The sequence below is a fragment of the Chelonoidis abingdonii genome, chromosome 13 (assembly GCF_003597395.2).
Source record: "Chelonoidis abingdonii isolate Lonesome George chromosome 13, CheloAbing_2.0, whole genome shotgun sequence".
Taxonomy (NCBI): domain Eukaryota; kingdom Metazoa; phylum Chordata; order Testudines; family Testudinidae; genus Chelonoidis; species Chelonoidis abingdonii.
In genome coordinates this window covers 24285495-24304537 of record NC_133781.1, presented here as the reverse complement: position 1 = coordinate 24304537, position 19043 = coordinate 24285495, and the positions used below count along the sequence as shown (strand labels likewise).

The following is a 19043-nucleotide window of genomic DNA, read 5'->3' as shown; positions in this document are numbered from 1 at the left end:
TTCAACCATGTATTTATCTGTAATCATGTTTTTAATGTAAACAGTTGTCACTATAGAGGTTAATCAAAATTTGAAATGCTCTTCTGTATGTTATGTTTTCCTTCCTTGTCCCTTAACTTAAAATGACTAATCTTTGGCTACATGAATACTTAATGTTTGGATTTGACGAATTAAAAGCATAACTATTATAGGATTAATCTGGGAGTAATTGTCAATCATGGAGCACAGCTTTGATTTTAACGTAATTTTTGTCTCTTGAGATCTTGTAAAACTCACCCATAAAAGCAGTTGGAAATTTCAAAATTTGCCCATTTGAAAGCTATTGCTGAATGGTCTTGGTAAGCGTGTGTGTGTGTACACACCCACCCACCGACCTGTTGATCAGTTGTCTTATACAGAGTCATTAGGTTTGAAATATCTGTCATAAACATAGAATTCCCTAGATTTCATACCCTTTTAAATAACTATAGCAGTAAGTTCAGAAAAACTATTCCAGAAGTAGCTGGTTATCTTTACAATTGAAGATTTTTGGTCTGGCTGAGTCAGAAGGAAGGATGGTTATGGGGGTAAGGCATAACACCAGGCATCAGCACATCTTGGTTCTATTCTTGGCACTGGAGCAGACTTCCAGTATGTTCTTGGGCAAATCATTTACCCTTTTTGTGTCAGTTTCCTAATCTATAAAAATTACAGTGCTTACCTCACAAGTGGATTGCAGTGGTATATTTAGTGTTTTTGTAAAGCATGCTGAAAGCTCAGATGGAAGATGCTATCCAAATGCAAAATATATTAGCTGGCCTTTAGATGTTATCCAGTAAGTATCTGTATAGCAAAAGGAAGTTGAGGTTTAGTTCTAAAAGCAGAAAAGTGAGGGGCCTTTTGAATAGAGGAGAAAAGCAAAGAGGTTAAGTTTGTTTCTATCTACTATAATACAGGTAATAAAAAATAATAAATTAAAAAGCCCAAAGCCCCTACTCAGAATAGAGGAACTGTGTTGCACTTGGCACTGTACAAAAATATATTGTAGTAAAAGGCGGTCCCTATCCCAAAGAACTTGCAATCTAATTTGTTAGGAAACTGATAGCTTTGGGTGTAGCAAACTTTGGTTTATTGAAGAAACGATGTACTTTCTGATGGTGTTTCATCTATGCACTAGATTCAGTTTGCGGCACAGAACTGTGCAGAATATGTCCACTGACTCAGCGTTCCATTTCCTCTTTGGCTATGTTGCTGAATCATAGGACTATGTCCCTTCTGAAGTCAGTTCTTTCAAGTATTTGATCCCCAAAGCCTTGCATTAATATTGAGTTTGTTGATCTTATGCCTTGAAACACTAGGCTGAGGCTCACGGAATGGACCAAATAAGAAACTAGTGTAACTCAGTTCAAGTTAGTGGAATTACGCCAGGGTTGAGTTTGGTTAATGTGTCTAGAATTCAGTTGGCCACAGTCCATTCACTTGGCCACAGTAATTGATGAAGTTTGATTGCCAGAAGCTAATGATTCAGTTATGTTATTGGAGCATAGATAAACTTAGTAAGCCTTTTCTAATTTTTCTTGTTGTTTTTTTTTCCCCGTTTATGGATGCTAAGCTTTATTCCGTCATGTTTATGCTTTACATCTTGCACAGATCATTTCCTATATTTAATTTATGCCAGATTCCCCACCCTGTATCGGTTTATCAATTTTTACACCCTTATGCAATGAAGATACAACTTTAAGTCTGGAGACATACACTTTTTTAAAAGGAGGGAGTGGAGCACTTACAGGGACAAGTGGAATTCTGAGCATTTTTTGAAAAAATATATTAAAGTGTATTAATGGTTAAAGTGAGAGACACACATTCCATTCCTGATAATGCCATTGAGGTTTTTTGTGACCTTGGGCAAGTCTTTTTAACCTCCCTGTGCCTCTGTATCCCCTATTGTTAACTGGCCACCTTTTTGTAAAGTAGCTTGATATCCCTGATTTGAAAGATGCTGGTACAAGGTATCTTTTTTTTTTTTTTTTCTTCTTCTTCTTCAAATCTTCCCCACTTTATCAAGCAACATATTCTAGAAGTGAATTAATTACGAAAAAGTGGAAACAACCTATGAAAGGGGAATTCTTCTGATGAAGACTGCATATCTATCAGATTTCGCAGGCATTTCTGGACTTCAGTACTGGGGTTTAAAATGAAATCAGTTTAGTGCTAATGTCTGCTAATCAATCTCTGTGAAAGTGGTGCCAAGTGACTCTTGGAGGATATTTTGAATTCTGGCTCATGTTATGAAAAGGCTGGCTGATGTTTTCATTTATGTGCTTGATGGTATCTTTGAACACTTTGGCTTATCAGTCGTAACACTATTCCAAGATGCAGCCTCTGTTTTTCATGTTGAAATCTCAGGCATGTTATAGTTAACTGTATTAAACAGTTATATTGAAATGATCTAATATGTCTGATTGCTGAAGTGTGGTACTAAAGAGCCTGATTGATTCTGCAGCTCTTACAAGAGTAATCCCAATGGTTTCAATGGGACTACAACTCAAGTACAAAGTTGCAGGATTGGGCAAGTGGTGAGGGAACATATATAAAATGTTAGTCCATCTTAACCTAAATTACTTGAATTTCTTGTGAGTGCCCTTTAGAAGTATGCCTTCATAGGAGATTTAGGACAGCCTATGGTACTGGTAAGACAGAGTTCATTAAAGCCAGAAGCTCAGCATTTACTGTCACACTAACAGGACCTAGCCTGGTTATTAATCTAACTGTTTTAACAGTATGGCTGACCTTTCCTAAAAGCAGTTTCACCTAATGGTTAGCAAAGCATTTTTCAATGTAGTTATTCTACTGATAGCCAGACAATTTCTCCTATTCCATCCTCTAAACAAAACTGCTCATCTTTAAAGATGGAGATCATAAGATCACTGTCGATGGCAAACAGCTGCAAAGTCGTTTGACTGTTCCCATTATCCTCCCTGAGTTACTAAATTTCTTAATTTAACTGCTTCAATAGTACCAAAAACCAAACCATGCAATCTCCGCAAACAACAATAAAGTCCATTGTTGATGTTACATTATCCCAGGCTATTGGATCTGTCTCTAATGGATTATAGTGATGGAATTGCTATATTTAAGCACAATCCATTAATTTAATTGTTTTGGACACACTGCAAAATAGGTTGCAACATGGGTTGAAAATATGTCCCTATCCCCACTGACTATTTTTCAGAGAGAGGAGGAATTTCAGAGAGTGACTAAATTGGAGAAAAGAATCTTGAGGTTTTCACATATCTTTTCCACTTGTTCTCCAAAGGTTTTATTCTAAACTAAACATGCAAAAAATCTCCCCCCCCCCCAAGCAGATTTATTCATCAGCCAATTAAATTTGAGATAAAATAGATATTCGGAAAATACTTCTGCATCAGGCATATAGCTTCAGATTAATTAACAGTCACTTGGCTTCTCTAGTTAGTTTAGTATTTTTCAGTTATGAAAATCCATTGTCTAAAGTTTTCACTCTTGTAGTCTGAGCTCCTTAATCATCATGAGACTGGTAGAACTCTGCTCAATTGGAAGGGATTTTTTTGGCCCTTGATGATGACGGTAAGAGAATGGAGCATGAGCCATGCATCATCTTAGCTGCTATGCGCCCCTTGCTGAACATTCCAGTCAGTTCTGTCTTAACTGTAGCCGGTGAAGGAGCTCCCTATAGGCAACCAGTTCTCTGTCTTTCTTTTGCAGGTATGATACCTAAGAAGGAAGGAAAACTTCCCACCAGCTTCAAGCCTCACAGCGAACAGGACAATGTCATTCTGATAACCAAATTGATGGCTTTGTGATGTGTTTGGTCACAGAGACCCCCTTGAGACTGTCATCTCATGTGCTGAAACTACCTCTGAGCCTGTTTTCTGTGCCAGCTTGTGACTTCAGAACCCTGTCTTGTTGAGCCAGGCATGCAAACCTGCTACAACACAGACCCAGGGTCTGAACCACACCCCCAAAGCTGCAGACTTAACTGAAAACAGCTCGGCACATACTCCTGTTTCCAGCACCCAGACACCCAGCTCCCAATGGGATCCAAACCCCAAATAAATCCATTTTACTCTGTATAAAGCTTACACCAGATAAACTTATAAATTGTCCACCCTTTATAACACTGTGTGGAAGCAGAGCAAGAACTGACAGAGATTTGAAGGGGATTTCAGTGCAAACAGTCTGCTCTGTGAGCAAGAGTCAGGTTAGCTGTAACCCTAATAATGTGAGATTTGTAGAAGTGAGGATTGTGTGAGGTGAGTGGGAAAGAATTTTGAGAGAAGTTGTTGCGACCTTGTGTTAGAGAAGTATGGAATGTAAACTATAGTCTAAACAGAAGTGAGAAAAATAAGATCAGGATGACCTATGTATAAACACAATGCAGCTGTTGCTCATTATTGTATGTAACAAAAGGTATAAATGCTTGCTCTAATTGTTTACCTGTTGAAAGACCTGCCTAGGTGGGGGAAACCCTGCGTCCTAGTGCATTCTCTCCCTCCATGCAATTACTAGAGAATAAAGTATCTGACTTGCTGCACCCAACCTGAGAGTGAGAACTATGTTTTTCCTTGACAACTGAGAGAGAGAGAAGCACAGCTGTTTGCTCCCCCAGGTATTAATCACTTACTCTGGGTTAATTAATAAACAAAAGTGATTTTATTAAGTATAAACAGTAGGATTTAAGTGGTTCCAAGTAATAACAGACAGAACAAAGTAAGTGTTACCAAGGAAAATAAAACAATACACACAAGTCTAAGCCTAATACATTAAGAAACTGATTTGAGATAAAATCTCACTCTCAGAGACGTTTTGTTAAGCTTCTTTTACAGACTAGCCTCCTTACTAGTCTGGGCCCAATCCTTTCCTCTGGTACAATCCTTGTTAGTTCCAGCTCAGGTGGTAACTAGGGGATTTCTCATGACTGACAGCCCCTTTTGCTCTGTTCCACCCCCTTTTATATCTTTGGCACAAGGCAGGAATCGTTTCTCTCTCTGGGTTCCCACCCCTCCTTGTAAATGGAAAAGCACCAGGTTAAAGCTGGGTTCCAGTATCATGTGACATGTGCACATGTCCTGTGAGTTCCCCTCCGTTCTTCCAGGACTGGCCTGTATGCACTGGAGGCTTGCAGGTAAACAGTGCTGAGGATTGAGGTAATAAATCTACTATTTAGACTCTCTGAGTCGAAAGGCTCTAATGCCAAATATTCTTCCACTATAGAAGATCACCAGGATAGTGATCCTTTGGGAAATACAGCATTTTTCCCTCAGGTATTACAGAAGCTGTCCAAGGCAGCTGACTTTGTAGATTCCTGTACCAGCTTTAATTCAAAGGACACAGTTAAGGGACCTGGACCTGTAGTCTCATCTGCCAGGGTTGCTGTGCCCTTGCACCTGATCTTGGGCAGGGTCACTTGATGAAGGTGCAGCAGACTCCCCCTTACACAGCTGCCCACACCTCAAAGGTGATCAAAGTATATTGTTACATGAGGATGTTGCCCAAAAGAAACAACAACAAACAAAAAGTGAAGCTAGGCTGAGGCCATTGATATGGTGTGAGCTGTCTCTGGTGTTGGTGCGATATTGGTTAGAGCCACTGCTCAGAAGCGTGTCCATCTGTCAGTATGGCAGTAGGAAGTCCAGAGAAAGCTCAAAGATCTGCATTACACTAGAGAACTTCTTTGGGGCGAAGGGGGAATTTTTACATGAGCGATAAGGATACTCTGGGTTTGCACAGAGTAACACGCTGTGACTGTAGGCAGGTCTTGTGATGTCCTTGTGCTTTGATAATTCCAGCTGGAATTTCTGGATGAAATTCAAAACTCAAATGAAAACTAGGTGCTGTGTCTGCTCTGAAATTTTTTGGCTTAATAACTTCCAGAAAGAAAGTAGGGTGGGCCCATTACAAACGAACCCTGCTGTGCAAACTGTAAATCATCCTGGCTTTACAAAGTGTCTCCTTGATGCATTTTTATTTCTGTATGTGAAGGCTGGTTATCTCCACTGTAAACAAAACCCAAATACAAAATGTCTCTAAAAGCCAGTTTAGGTGTTGGTGAAATCTAAAAGAAGACTGTATGTGTTTTAAATTGAAATGTCAGATGTGTGACTTAGTGAAGTGGCTACTGAACATATAAAATAGCTTAATTTTCCTAGTGTTTTGTTTGTGGATATTAGTGAAATAGGTAGTGGAAATTAATATAATCTAGGCACCATTCATTGGTAACAGCGTCTAAGAGTCCTCAGAAAATTGTGCAACATTTGTTCTGAGAAACTGACAGGCACCAGCTCCCAATGAAGTAAATGGGCCTTAGAATATTGTCCTGTTTTTTGTGTAGGGATGATTTTTTAAATTGGCTATAGTGCTGCAATAATATGTAAATTGACTTCTTGTATAGTGGCTTGTGTAATATATTTTTAATAGGGTATCAAGAGATGTACGTTCATAGACTCTTTTCCTGCTCCCTTTCTCTCTCCGTCCCTCCCGTACAGTCCTCCACTATTGTAAAGATTTCTGCTGTGCAGATTTAAGGCTTGACTGCAAGGTCCTGAGTAGCTTCACTTTCCATTGACTTCACTGAGCACTGAGGATGCTCAAAACCTTGCAAGACTTGGCTCTTAATGCACAAATGCAGGAGTCACTGAAGGTATGTCATCTGGCAGGCTAAGACAAGGAAAAGATTGACTTCATGTCTCATGCATGTATGCTCTGGGTAATACATTGCTTCTTTCCTCCTCTGCCAAGTGCCTCCGTTGGCTAATCTGGTACCCTCAGGATTGGGAATAATTACTTAAATATGGAGCTTTTCACTCTAGATCTCACAGCACTTTATAAAGGTGGGTAAGAAACATTTGTCCCTGTTTATACAGATAAGGAAACAGAAAGGTGCAGAGAGGTGAACTGATTTGTCCAAAGTCTCAGATAGCCAGTGCGAGAGGTAGGAATAGAATCCTGCTTTCCTAACTTCACTGGGGTGCCCAATCTACTGCTTCATTGCATTCATCCATGCAATATGTGACATGAGGTGGGAAGGAGTCTGTCTTACTATAAATGGTTGACAACTATTTATTTAAAATTTTATTTTCACACTACATCAGGTTGCCAATTCAATATCAATTAACAAATCTTTCCTTTTCTAGGGATGGATGAATGAAATTTATAATTATGATCCAGAAACTTATCATGCTACGTTGACTCATTCTGTCTACGTGCGACTTGAAGGAAGTACACTAAGACTTTCAAAACCCAATAAAAATATTTCCAGAAGGGCTATTTACAATGAGTCTAAGCCTGATGTCACCTACATTGGCCAGAAAATTTATGAGCTTACGGACAGCAAGGTAAGTTCTATTTAGTTATGCAGCTGATTGCTGTATAGTAGTATAGAGAGAACCTACCTTTTTACATTATTAGTTGTTTAATTTTTGCTGTCACGTAAATGAAGATTATTTACTGATTAGCTTTCAAAGTATTATGCTGGTTTAATCTGCGAGCGTAAAAGGGAGCAGACATTAGCCAATGGCTATTTCATACTGAAGAGTAATCTATGTTTAATCTCTTTTTATGGGTATAAAAATATTAAAGCAAATATTTTGGGGTTTTTTTTTTTTTTTTTTTTTTTTTTTTTTTTTTTTTTTTTTTTTTTTACACAAGCCTTCCATTACATTGCCACATAAATGAATCTTGCTATGAAAAGAATAAACCATTGGGGACAATGTTCAGAGTGTCCTCTTGAAAAGTTAAAAAGGGGACTGGGAGAATAAATCAGCAGCACATAAGCAAAAGGACATTTAAAAACTCAACCCCCCCTTTATTTAGTAAATATGCAGAGTCCTGAAACTATATGGTGTGGGAAGATTGAGCATTCTTTCTCATATACATAAAACAATATGCATATAATGTTTTAGAAATCTTGGAATCAAATTTCCTTGTTTCAAGACTGCAAAAGGATTCAGAGCCCAGTCATTTTTGCTGTTGCACAAGTGGAGGGAACACACATTGTGTGGATGCAGCAGAAGAGAGTGGGAGGTGGGTGAGTAGATGGATGAAAAGGATAGCTCTGCTGCATCATGTCTCTTCTCACTACAATACTGTAGAAGCTTCCCTCCAGGTAGGTGCATTATGGGTTCTGAGTTTCTGTACATCAAGACAGGAGTGGGAAGAAGTGAGGCTGGGAAATGTTTGCCCTACGTTGCCCCACTCCCAAATTTTTGGGGGATCCCAGCATAAAATAAAGCTGACTACATCAGCATTATCTTGCATGATTCCCTGTGCATCACAAGGGATGGTGGCCACAGAAAGGTATTGGCAGCACAGGTGAAGGAGGAACTGGTGATACTGTAGAATCTGGGACTGGGGCAGAGAAGAATAAAGAAAACTAAAGAGGCAATAGGCCTTCATCGATCTCCCAGGATCTGCACACAGAGGGGGCCCAAATACTTCCATGATAGAAAGATGAGGTAGAAATTTGTAAAGATTCCTCTGTGCATATTTTTCTCTTGCTGGAAACATTTTAACTATAAGACTTTGAAATAACATTGCAGCAGTTTTATACCTCAGTACAACAGGACTTGGTTGGTTGGTCTTAGTGCTATCTAAAATCTGACCAAAATTAGCACCAGGTTTTTGTTATAAAATCAGTTACAGAGGGACAGTGTGCCCCAGATGAAATCAGCAAATAATGGAATTTAAGCTAAGCATTACTTTTTAAACACACTGTGGGGATCTTTAGTGACATAGGCCTTTTTAAAGGAACAGTTGGGGTAAGATATTTTTTTCTTTAAAGAAATCCCTTCTTTCTACTTGCATTTGGGTGCTGTTCGGCTTTACTCAGCCTGGAATATGACCATTAAATAGTTTTGCTTTCTGGTTCCTATGCAGTCACACAGCACCAGCATTGCAGATCTCGAGCATCCAAAAATCATGTGTTCGACCCCCGCCCCCCAAATGTCATGAGACTTAAATAATTTTGGGGTTCTTTACCTTTTGGCTTCTGAGTCACATTTTTTTGCACAACTATGAGAGCTGACCCCCCCCCTTTTTTTTTTAAATGAAAGCAGAGATTCTTGTGTATTCACATGATTCCAGGAGTATAAACTATCTGAGCATGATCCGGTTTAAATAAGGCTTATTGCTAAGCCACTCCATATCATTTATTAGAAGGCTTAGCAAGCCTGGGGCCTGTTGATCCACCAGTGAGTTGAGCGCCCACCACTCCCATTAAACCCAGTGGGAACTGAGATCATTCACCATCTTTGAGGTGAAATCTTGCTATTTTCATCACTTAATGCACGGTGCTATACATTAATATATAAGTGGAGAAGATATTGATTCATATGGAATTTTTTTTTGTTTTTTGGGTTTTTTGATCTATCTGACCCTCACTTTTTATTTCACAGATTTATCTGGTTCCCAAGAGTCTGGCTCGAAAACGAATTTGGAATAAAAAGTATCCTATTTGCATTGAACTTGGTAGACAAGACGACTTTATGGCTAAAGCCCAGACTGATAAAGAGAATGTAGAAGAAAGGTCACCAGCAGAGAACTTAGACTTAGGCAGTGAAGAATCTAAGAAACTTCAAGATGGGACAAAGCCCATTAGCCAGAAGGATCAAATACTTTATTTGTTTGGAAGAACGGGTAGGGAGAAGGAGGAATGGTTTAGAAGATTCCTTCTGGCTTCCAAGTTAAAGTCTGAAGCGAAGAAGCCTCTCAATTTATGTGGAAACAAGCCAGGTAACTAGTATCATCTTTTTTAAAAATTTGCTAAGGTACAGTTTTGTAAAGGAAATTACAATAAGTACAAAAAAAGCTTCCATAAAACTGAATGTCTGGCTAGTGTTGTTAGTAGGGAATCAATTTTAAGCATTAGCTCTTAAAAAGCGAGTCTAAAAATTATGCAGAGTTAGATATTCCCTAAAATTGTGATTTAAACAGATGACCACAAACCTGCTTGCGTATGATTTGGGTAACTGAGGAGTTTGACATCTCCAGTTGCATGCATTGTTGCTGGATATTGAATTGTTCTAAATACTGGCAAATTAGAGTTTAAGGCCATCTAAACATGTACCTATGGAATTTATTGTAGCCTTAAAAGTGTAATGGAAAAGCACTTCTTTGAATTGTACCATTTTATGAAATAAATTAAGCACAAATAACCTTGTAGCCATCTGTTTGGTGATGCTAGATGATTGATTGATTATTTATTTATTTATTTTTAAAGTGATTCTTATGCCTCATGCTTGATACTCTACAGCCATCCATTTTTACGTGGTGTGCTGCTTGCTTTTCTGTTCTCTTCTGTTCTCCACCCTGTTTAATGGCTGTTATTCCTTTCGCTTTAGGATTCTTGCCATCACACAGTAGAACCAATAGCCAGTCTGGAATTCTTACGCACAGTCGCAGCAGTAGCAAAGGAAGCGGAGAAGAAATCATGTCTCAGCCTAAGCAAAAGGAGCTGACAGGAAACATGCGACAGAAAATGCTTTTGGACTACAGTATATACATGGCGAAGTGTGTTCCACAAGAAAAGAAAAGTCCTGTGGTTAGTCCAGCCTGTAGTGCAGACAGTAGCCCAACTTCTGTGAAAAAGGTAAGAGCCCTGTGCTTAGGGTACTTCCATGAGACACGTTTTAAGGTCCTGTTACTTTTTTGACACTTGTTACTTTAAAAAGTATAGATTGTATGGGTGGGGTGGGAATTTGGACAGTGCAGCTCTGTTCTGACACTGACTGTGTAAAAATGGCATTGTGAGGATCTGTTTGTCCCTTGCTTCCTTATAAAGATATTGTTTCTAAGTGCCAGCTCTTTAGGCTCAACCTGGGATCTCCAAAGTCCAGTTGTGTTCTCCTGGCTTGTGCGACATCGGTACCAAAAATGATTCTGTAGGCCAAATTTTCCCTCAGCTGTTCACTTCCTTCAGTGGGTGTTAACACAGGGGGAACTGAGGGTGTCAGAATTCGTCCCTACAATAAATATGGAGTTACCTCTTGTTGATTCGTGAGCCATGAACCATCCAGTTTACTCTTCTATAGCTGTGCTCATGCTGCAATAGTAAGAATAGTAAAAAGATTATATCAACTAACTTTTGTTTAATGTTAACCAGATCCAACTAAAAATGTAACCGGTGTGCAGACGTGCTGAAATCAGGAGGGAGTCATTTTTACAGTTCCTTTTTCAGCCATAAATACAATTTAATGCTGAGTAAGGAGAATTTATTCTCATTAGCTAATCTTTCTTAGGGGAGTTATAAAACATTCAGATATCTCCATGTATCTCCACCATCCCACAGATGGAATTATTTTATGATGAGCCCGTCTTCAGATGCATGTAAGTAGGGACTTCCACTGTGGTGGTATTTAATACATATTCAGTTTTCAGCTCAGAATGGCCAACAATTCAGTGGACTTTGATACTCTAAGTGGATGGAAGTTCTTCATCAGATTACTACACACAGTTGTTCTGCTTAGCTCTGCATTTATGATCTCTGGCAGTTTGTGTGTGCGCACAATATGTTGGTCACCTCCATAAACAAACTATTTTCCCTGTTCCTTCCCTCAACCTTAATTTTGCTACCGAAAAGCTTCCGCTATTCTGTTTTCTAAACTGTGTGGAAGCACACTAGGAATAAACACAAATTGGCTCAGGAACCTGCGATTTAGTTTTTCTATCCATGTTTCAAAAGCTGATTCATCTCTCCAATTCTTTATATCATATAAGTGTATTTTTCTGTGTATTTTTAAATTCACCCAAAGGAAAGGGTTTTTTTTATTCATCTAGGGTGAAATTGTTGCCACATTGCCTCAGATAGGGTCAGGATTTCTTCACTGATGTAAATTTCATTTGATGACCTTTTGACTGTGTGATTTCCAAGACCAAGAGATACAGTTTCTAATGCAGGAGCCCTTCTATGAGCATTAATTGACTGAAAGCAACGGAACTATCCACTTTTCTATTTAGATTGCTTGCTTTCAGATGCAACCTTCCTCACAAAAACTAAACCATGGGTATTGAGTGTATATAATGTATATTAAGTTTCTGTTTATAAATGGTTACTAAATGATTAACACGTTATATGTGAGTAGTATGTGTTTTGTAGATAAATCATAGCTTATCAAGTATCAGAGGGGTAGCCGTGTTAGTCTGGATCTGTAAAAGCAGCAGTGTGTCTTGTGGCACCTTTATAGACTAGCAGACGTTCTGGAGCATGAGTGTTTTTTTTTTTGTTTGTTTGTTTGTTTGTGTTTCTTTTTTTGTGGAGCATAGCTTATCAGGAGCCTCTTCACTTCTTGGACTCTCTAATTGCTCAACTGCTTAGTAAAACATCTATTAATCATTCATTTATCCTTAATAAATGGAACCTTAATATGAAGTGTGACCCCAGTTTATTTAATATATTTTGTGCATGTAAAATAATCTGCACTTCAGGGCCCTCATACAGCTCATATTAAGGAGATCCACGTACAGTGCATGATATGAGCTGATTTGGTGCTCATTGGCCCTGGCCAGGAGAGATCCTGGCCACTCAATCAACCTCTGAAACAGTGGTTGCAATACTGAATCTGACACGTCAGGCTTAAGTTTTTATAAATAGGATAATGGTGCTAGCAAGAACTTGGGTCATAACAGAATTTAGCAATCCAGCAAATTCTCTTTTTGTGTAAAGTCACAGCCCTTGGGAATATTAAGGTTGCAAAGAAATCCTGTTCAGCTGATTTCAGAGCAGCCACTGTGTCTAGCTGGTTGCTGTGCCAAAACAAAAGTTTGAAGCAGTAGGGATAAATATTAACCTAAAATGGTAAAAGAATGGTTCCTTTTTATGTACAGGGATATACATATGAAGTACAAACAACACAGATAATTTAAAAAATAAAAAAAGATACTGTGGAGCCAGGCGGAAAACTTTTTGCAGATAGTGAAACTAATTGCACTTCAAATCATCACTTTACCAGAGTCCAAACTTGGGTAACTCGATCCTTCTGTCTTGAGCAAAATAACATGCCACCTCCTATGGTCCTAGGCAAGCTGCCATCAGCACTATGCCCCTTTTTAATATGGCAGATTTTAAATGTGTTTAGAGACACTTATTGTTAAGTTGTGGAGCTTCTCAGAGACCACAAAATCTATATCTTGTTTATAATTGGCATTTTAGGACCATCATCTTGTCACACATGAAAGAATTATTAGACTGAAACAACATGTGCCATGTATATTATCAGTGTCTCAGTTTATCACTGTAAATATACTGCCTGCTGCTGTTTTTTTCTCTATTAAACTTGTTTCTTTTTAGTGAGATCTAGAGTAGCATGGGAATCTGCAATCTACATTGCCTCAGGAAAATCAACTCTGCATCACCTCAAAGCAGAGAAACTAACATTTAAAAATCAATTTTATTTAATGGAAGTCCCATCAGTGACTCTAAATGCTAGCTTGGCTAATGTATGTTCCATCACAATTTAGCATGTGGGGCTTTTCTTACAATAAAATTCAAATGAGGCTTTTATATAAGAGGAACTTCTTTAGGGCATTATTCAGAACATAATTTCATGAGCTTTCTGAGCAAGAACTTTCTCCATACATCATCCAAGAATTATTAGTTGTATTTGTCAGTTGTTTTTTTAATTAAAAAAAAAAAAACCAGACCAAAAGCTTTCTAATTTTGCTTTAATTTTACAAGCAGCTTGGAAATGCATCACTAAACAGTATTGATTGGGAAATGTGGCAGTCACTTTCCTCCTCCTCCTCCTCCTCTTCCTCCTGTAAGTTTAAACATGCACATTAAGATTAAGTTGTCTGTAACAATAAACACATCTGAGATTTGTTTTTAAGCAAGAAATATTGAGTTCAGTTGACAGCTGGGGCAACCTTTTGTAAGCTTAAGGCATCCCACAGAATGGCCATTATCCTCCTGTCCAAATGTTTTAAAATCTCCTTCAAGTGAGCCATTAGCTTTATCCTGCAATTTGGGTGTGAAAGTTGATGCACACATTTTTGCAGGGGTGGGGGAAGATGATTTCCTTCAAGGAAGCCATTGAGCAAAGCTCCATTAATGAATACATTCCGTTTGAGGCACAGCAACTTAACTTCTGCGTTCTACTGACTAGGAGTTTCTTTTAACTGGTGTATTTCTACCACTAATGGCTCCACTACAATTCTGCATGTATATTTGGAGCTCCCTAGTCACAATATTACTATTATGGTAAAACCTAGGGGCCCCAGTCATAAATCAGTCAAGTCCTGTGACCTATATTTTATGCGGTAGGTCAGACTAGATGATCACAATGGTTCCTTTTGGGCTTATCTGTGAATCAGGACCCTAGTGTATGAGGCACTGTACAAAACTGTGGTAGATGGTCCTGCCCTGAAGAGCTTACAGTTTTAAGTAACAAGTCAGTTCCTTTTGAGCAAGCATTTATTTTAAGAGTACTCGGTCAAAGGACTGACCACGTTCCTTTGAGCTTCTTGGGAGTAGATTTGGAGGGAGGGGAGAGGGGTATTTATGCACACACTTCTCCCATGAACAATAATAGGAGATATGTATATAATACAGTGTACTGAAAGACTGTGCTTTAGGAGTCTTTGAATTAAGTTTTCCTGTACCTCTCCCCTGTTCTAAACTTTTTATAGAGAAATCACATGCATTCTTTCTCTCAACATAGAGTTCAGACTCCCTGCATCTGAATCTGGAAGTGGAGGTGCATACGTATTGGCACGTAGCTTTGGTTGGCTCTGCCTTTATAGCTGAAGTCAGAACATTGCAGTATCAAATGGATTGTGTCTTCATTTGTCTGAAATTACTCTCAAATGAATCAAGACGTGATCCATTCAGATATTGCCACAAAACTCCCAGTTCAGTGGAAAGAAAACCGTATAGTTTCTTCAGACATACAGCCAGACGTCAATGATGTGGGCGATTTGCTTCATGTTGTCTAGGTCATGTTGCATTTTTGTGCTTGAACCCCTGTAACTTTCCAGAGAATCATTCTTTAACCTGTTTCTTCTCTCTCACTGATTCAGTCTTCATCTTTAACTGAATATAGCTCTGGCCATTCCATTAGTGGGCTTTTGGACATATAAGTGGAGGAAGAACACACAGGATTTTTCCCGTTTATTGTCTCACATTTTCCTCGTATTCCTTTTTTTCTGATTTTTAGTTTTGCTTAGCAAAAAATGTTTAGCTTTGCTTTCAGACTTGATAAGGCAAATGGGTTTGGGCAGAAAGGAGATCTAAGCCCTTGTCAAGTTCTTATCTGCTGTGCTTTGGAATTTTGTATCTTTTAGTATGAAAAATGTTGGTTTTGCTGTTAGCATTAAAAATAGTCTGTGTGAATATCTGATGACTTGAATACCTTCACCCTTTGCTGCAAATGACTCCAAATCTGTCTAGTTTAGGTCTCCACTGGGAAGTTTTATTGCATTAACAGACAGACACACACGGGTTAACCATGATCACTTTACGCAATTTTGAAGATTATAGTCCTTGTTTAACAGTGTCGATATTATTTTAATATGGGTTAACGAACAGTATGAATTTCCCAGTGTAGACAAGACCTAGAGGGAAACGCTTCTTTAGGCAGTGACTAGATTGTCTAAGCTGTATTCAATAACTGAATGATGTGTTTGTGTTGCCAGTTGCCAGATATCCGTATGGTAGCTGAAGAAGAGGAACGGGAGGCATGGGTAAATGCTTTGCTTGGAAGAATATTTTGGGATTTCTTAGGAGAAAAGTACTGGTCTGATCTTGTGTCCAAGAAGATCCAAATGAAACTCAGCAAAATAAAGGTATATCTCCCTGGGGGGATTGCACTTCCTATTCTCCAGCATAAAGAAGGATTATTTTTTTTAATTTAGTCACATGATTTGTAAAAAGATGTTGTTGTTTTAAAAATACTTTTTAAAATATCTTGTACTTTGATACAATGTCTTGAGCCCTGTTAATAACAAAAAGAGTAGTTAGATGTAATCCTGCTCTGCCATAGATTTCACGGTGGCATCTTTGGTCAAGTCACTTAATCTGATTGCAAAATGTAGATAGTAGTAATTGTTTGCTTCATAGGGGTTTGGAGGCTGAATTCATGGATGTTTGCAAAATGCACAGAGGTCCTCTGATAGAGGTGAAAAGTATTACCGTATTAGCATTAAGCAGTAGTATTATAGCATTTTAAGCTTGCTTGACCAACAAATCTCTAAGGCTAATGTTGCAAACCCATTGTGCTATAGTGTATTGGTTCTCTACTCGCTGGCATGTCGGAACAGGAACTCTCGATGAGGATTCAGGATTTCAGTGAAATTAAAACTGCTTTTAGAAATGGTATATTGACAGGAAGGGGTGACGACCAGGTAGCTGTAATTGTGCCCATATGAGCACACTTTAAATTCATAAATCCGTTACAAACAAGGATTCTCTGTGGGAGTAGTGGTAAATGCATCTGCTATCTGAAGGGCAAAGGGGTATAATTGTGCTATCTAATGCACAAGCTCAAAGAAAAGGAGAGAGGGTTTTGACTGACTTTCATGATCTGCCCCTTGCATTCTCAGACTCTTCCAAATAGCAGCAGCTAATCACAGATTTGTTCAACAACTCGTGGGGTGGGTTTGGGGTGTTTATCAGTCTGTTCCTAAACACAAAGGAAGGAGTGGACATGCTGTCACCAGCACTGGAATTTAGCTGCCAAAACCAGCGGGGAGAGTGCTGCTTGTACTACTGGAAGTAAGCAATAAACTAATTCTACCCAGAATTAGTTTACTGAACTAATTTTGAGGAGTCACATGGTAATGCCATTACTTGGGGCCCTCACCATGCAGACTGAGCACTTTACAAACTATGTAGTCATTGCTGAACAAAGTAAAACATTTGAAATATTAAAAGGCTAGACTATGGCATCTAGGGGCCAGGAGTAGTTTGGGAAGACACTGTGCCACATTCAGACACTCTCTCTGTGTCACTGAAGCAAGCTATTCAAACATTTTGAGAACAGTTTGAGTGGAAAAAATTGGAATGAGGGAGAGAGATGAAATGCTGATAAACTCCATAAATATATGGGACACTACTCTGTTATAAATATTCGCTGCTATTACAGGCAAAGGTATGCAATATATTTTCTCTGATTTGCTGCCCTTCTGCCTTTCTGGGCCTTTCACCTCCTTGGTGGTCAGTGCAAATTCAGGCTGCTGGTAACAAGTTAGCCCCTCTGATGGTTTTCCTGTGTTCATGGTGTCAGTGCCGTCTCTTGTTGGGAGTTGTCCACAGCACACAAACCCTACCCCCCACAACAGGTACCCTAGGTGGTCTCAGCAGGAAGGCCCAGGATTGCCTTGGGCCGTGGAGATGGAACTGATCTCTGACTCGGAGACATGATACTTTCCACTCAGTTTGGAGGCATATTGCAGGGCAGTTTGGGAAAACCTGTACATGGCAGAGAGCTTCACTCTTCAGGGTGGTTCTCTCTGATTTGGGGGCCTATGTCTGGTCCCTCATCCATTCACACATCCAGGCAGAGTTCTTCTAGGTAGAGTCCAGATGATTCCTCTGAGCAGTGGGTGTTTTCCGGAGTTCTTTGCTTGGTGTCCCCCTCTTGGTCCCTTGTTTTGACCCTGTGAACTGCCCATTTCATTCTTTGTCTCCTATTAAGTCCTGGGGTCTGTGGGTCCATGCTTATTTTGGGGTGGGGGTGGGCCTTTTGTTTCAGTGGGCGCCATCCACTGACTCAGGGTTCAAATAAGCCAGCACTATTCATGAGCATTAAATTCACAATATTTTTTTTAAAAGCACAAGAACTCAAGCTGGATACCAATATCTTTTAAATGCTACTAACTTATACAGCTAGCTTTTTTTAACCTATTTTTAATGAAAAAGATCAAGATACTTGCAGTGTTAGGGAAACCACCTGATCTGCTTTGAATACAAATCTGTTATGCTCACAATATTTCTTATTTCCCCATTTCAGTTTACTATGCTTTTTAAAAACCACCTTATTGGAAGTGCTATATTGGTGCAATGTGAAAGGTAGATTGTTGAATTATCCAAAATGGGAGGAAGAGGATGGGAATTCACAACAGTGTGGTGACTAGAAAGGCATCTGGGTAGAATATAATGCCAATGACTTGGTGTGTTGAAACACTTAATGCATCTATTGCATTATAGTCCCCCACCCAGACTTCAATACTTTGGTTTAAGGATTTACTTTTTTCTAGTTGCTTTTCTGAAAGCAGTTTTTTAAATTGGAGGAATTGTTCTAAACAAACTAGTCTGTAGAGTAGTACTGAGTTATACAAATATGTTAAAAAAGCTCATGCAATAGTCCTATTGCTTCTCAGCTTTCTTTCACATCACTATAAAAGTAAAGTGAGGGAAACACGTGATGAATCTTCTGTGCTGCTTCTGGACTTCATAGGTGGCATGTGGTTTTCCTCTAAAGTCTTAGAAATAAATTTTTCCATGAGAGAGAGTGTCTGAATGTGGCACAGTGTCTTCCCAAACTACTCCTGGCCCCTAGATGCCATAGTCTAGCCTTTTAATATTTCAAATGTTTTACTTTGTTCAGCAATGACTACATAGTTTGTAAAGTGCTCAGTCTGCATGGTGAGGGCCCCAAGTAATGGCATTACCATGTGACTCCTCAAAATAGTGGCCACCTATCACTGGAGAATGGGAAGATGTTGGGCTCTTAGTTGCCTCCCTGTTGGGTCCTGGTGCCGTGAATTGCTGAGGTTATTGTAGTCTTCAAATTCGTGCTCATGGTGTTCTTGTTCAAGGCTGTCCTCACCTTATGTCAAACAGTCCATTTAACCCTCTTCCTCTTGCATGCTGCAATACTTTATTATATGACCTTTAGAGCAATCTGATTACTGTGCAACCTGCTTAGAACAGTATCATCCCTGCTGAGCCTCTTGATGTTAGGAACTTTCCTTTAATTTGGTTGGCTAAATTGCAGCCTTTTTCATTTCCATCCCACACTCCTCCCCTTAATTCCTCCAGGAATCTCATCAGGCATGTTTTATTACAGAAAATAATGCATCTGCCAGCTTTGAAC

At 39.1% G+C, this 19043-nt stretch overlaps 1 protein-coding gene across 9 annotated transcripts in view; it reads left to right on the top strand.

Moving 5' to 3' along the window:
• The window catches only part of TEX2 (testis expressed 2), a 126791-nt gene that overhangs the window by 76669 nt on the left and 31079 nt on the right, over positions 1-19043 (top strand). For all 9 annotated transcript variants that reach the window (XM_032805641.2, XM_075071851.1, XM_075071850.1 and 6 more), the window contains 4 exons: positions 7152-7352; positions 9411-9747; positions 10356-10603; positions 15643-15792. In XM_032805641.2, coding sequence (XP_032661532.1) covers positions 7152-7352; positions 9411-9747; positions 10356-10603; positions 15643-15792 — 936 coding nt within the window. The remainder of the gene's footprint in view (positions 1-7151; positions 7353-9410; positions 9748-10355; positions 10604-15642; positions 15793-19043) is intronic.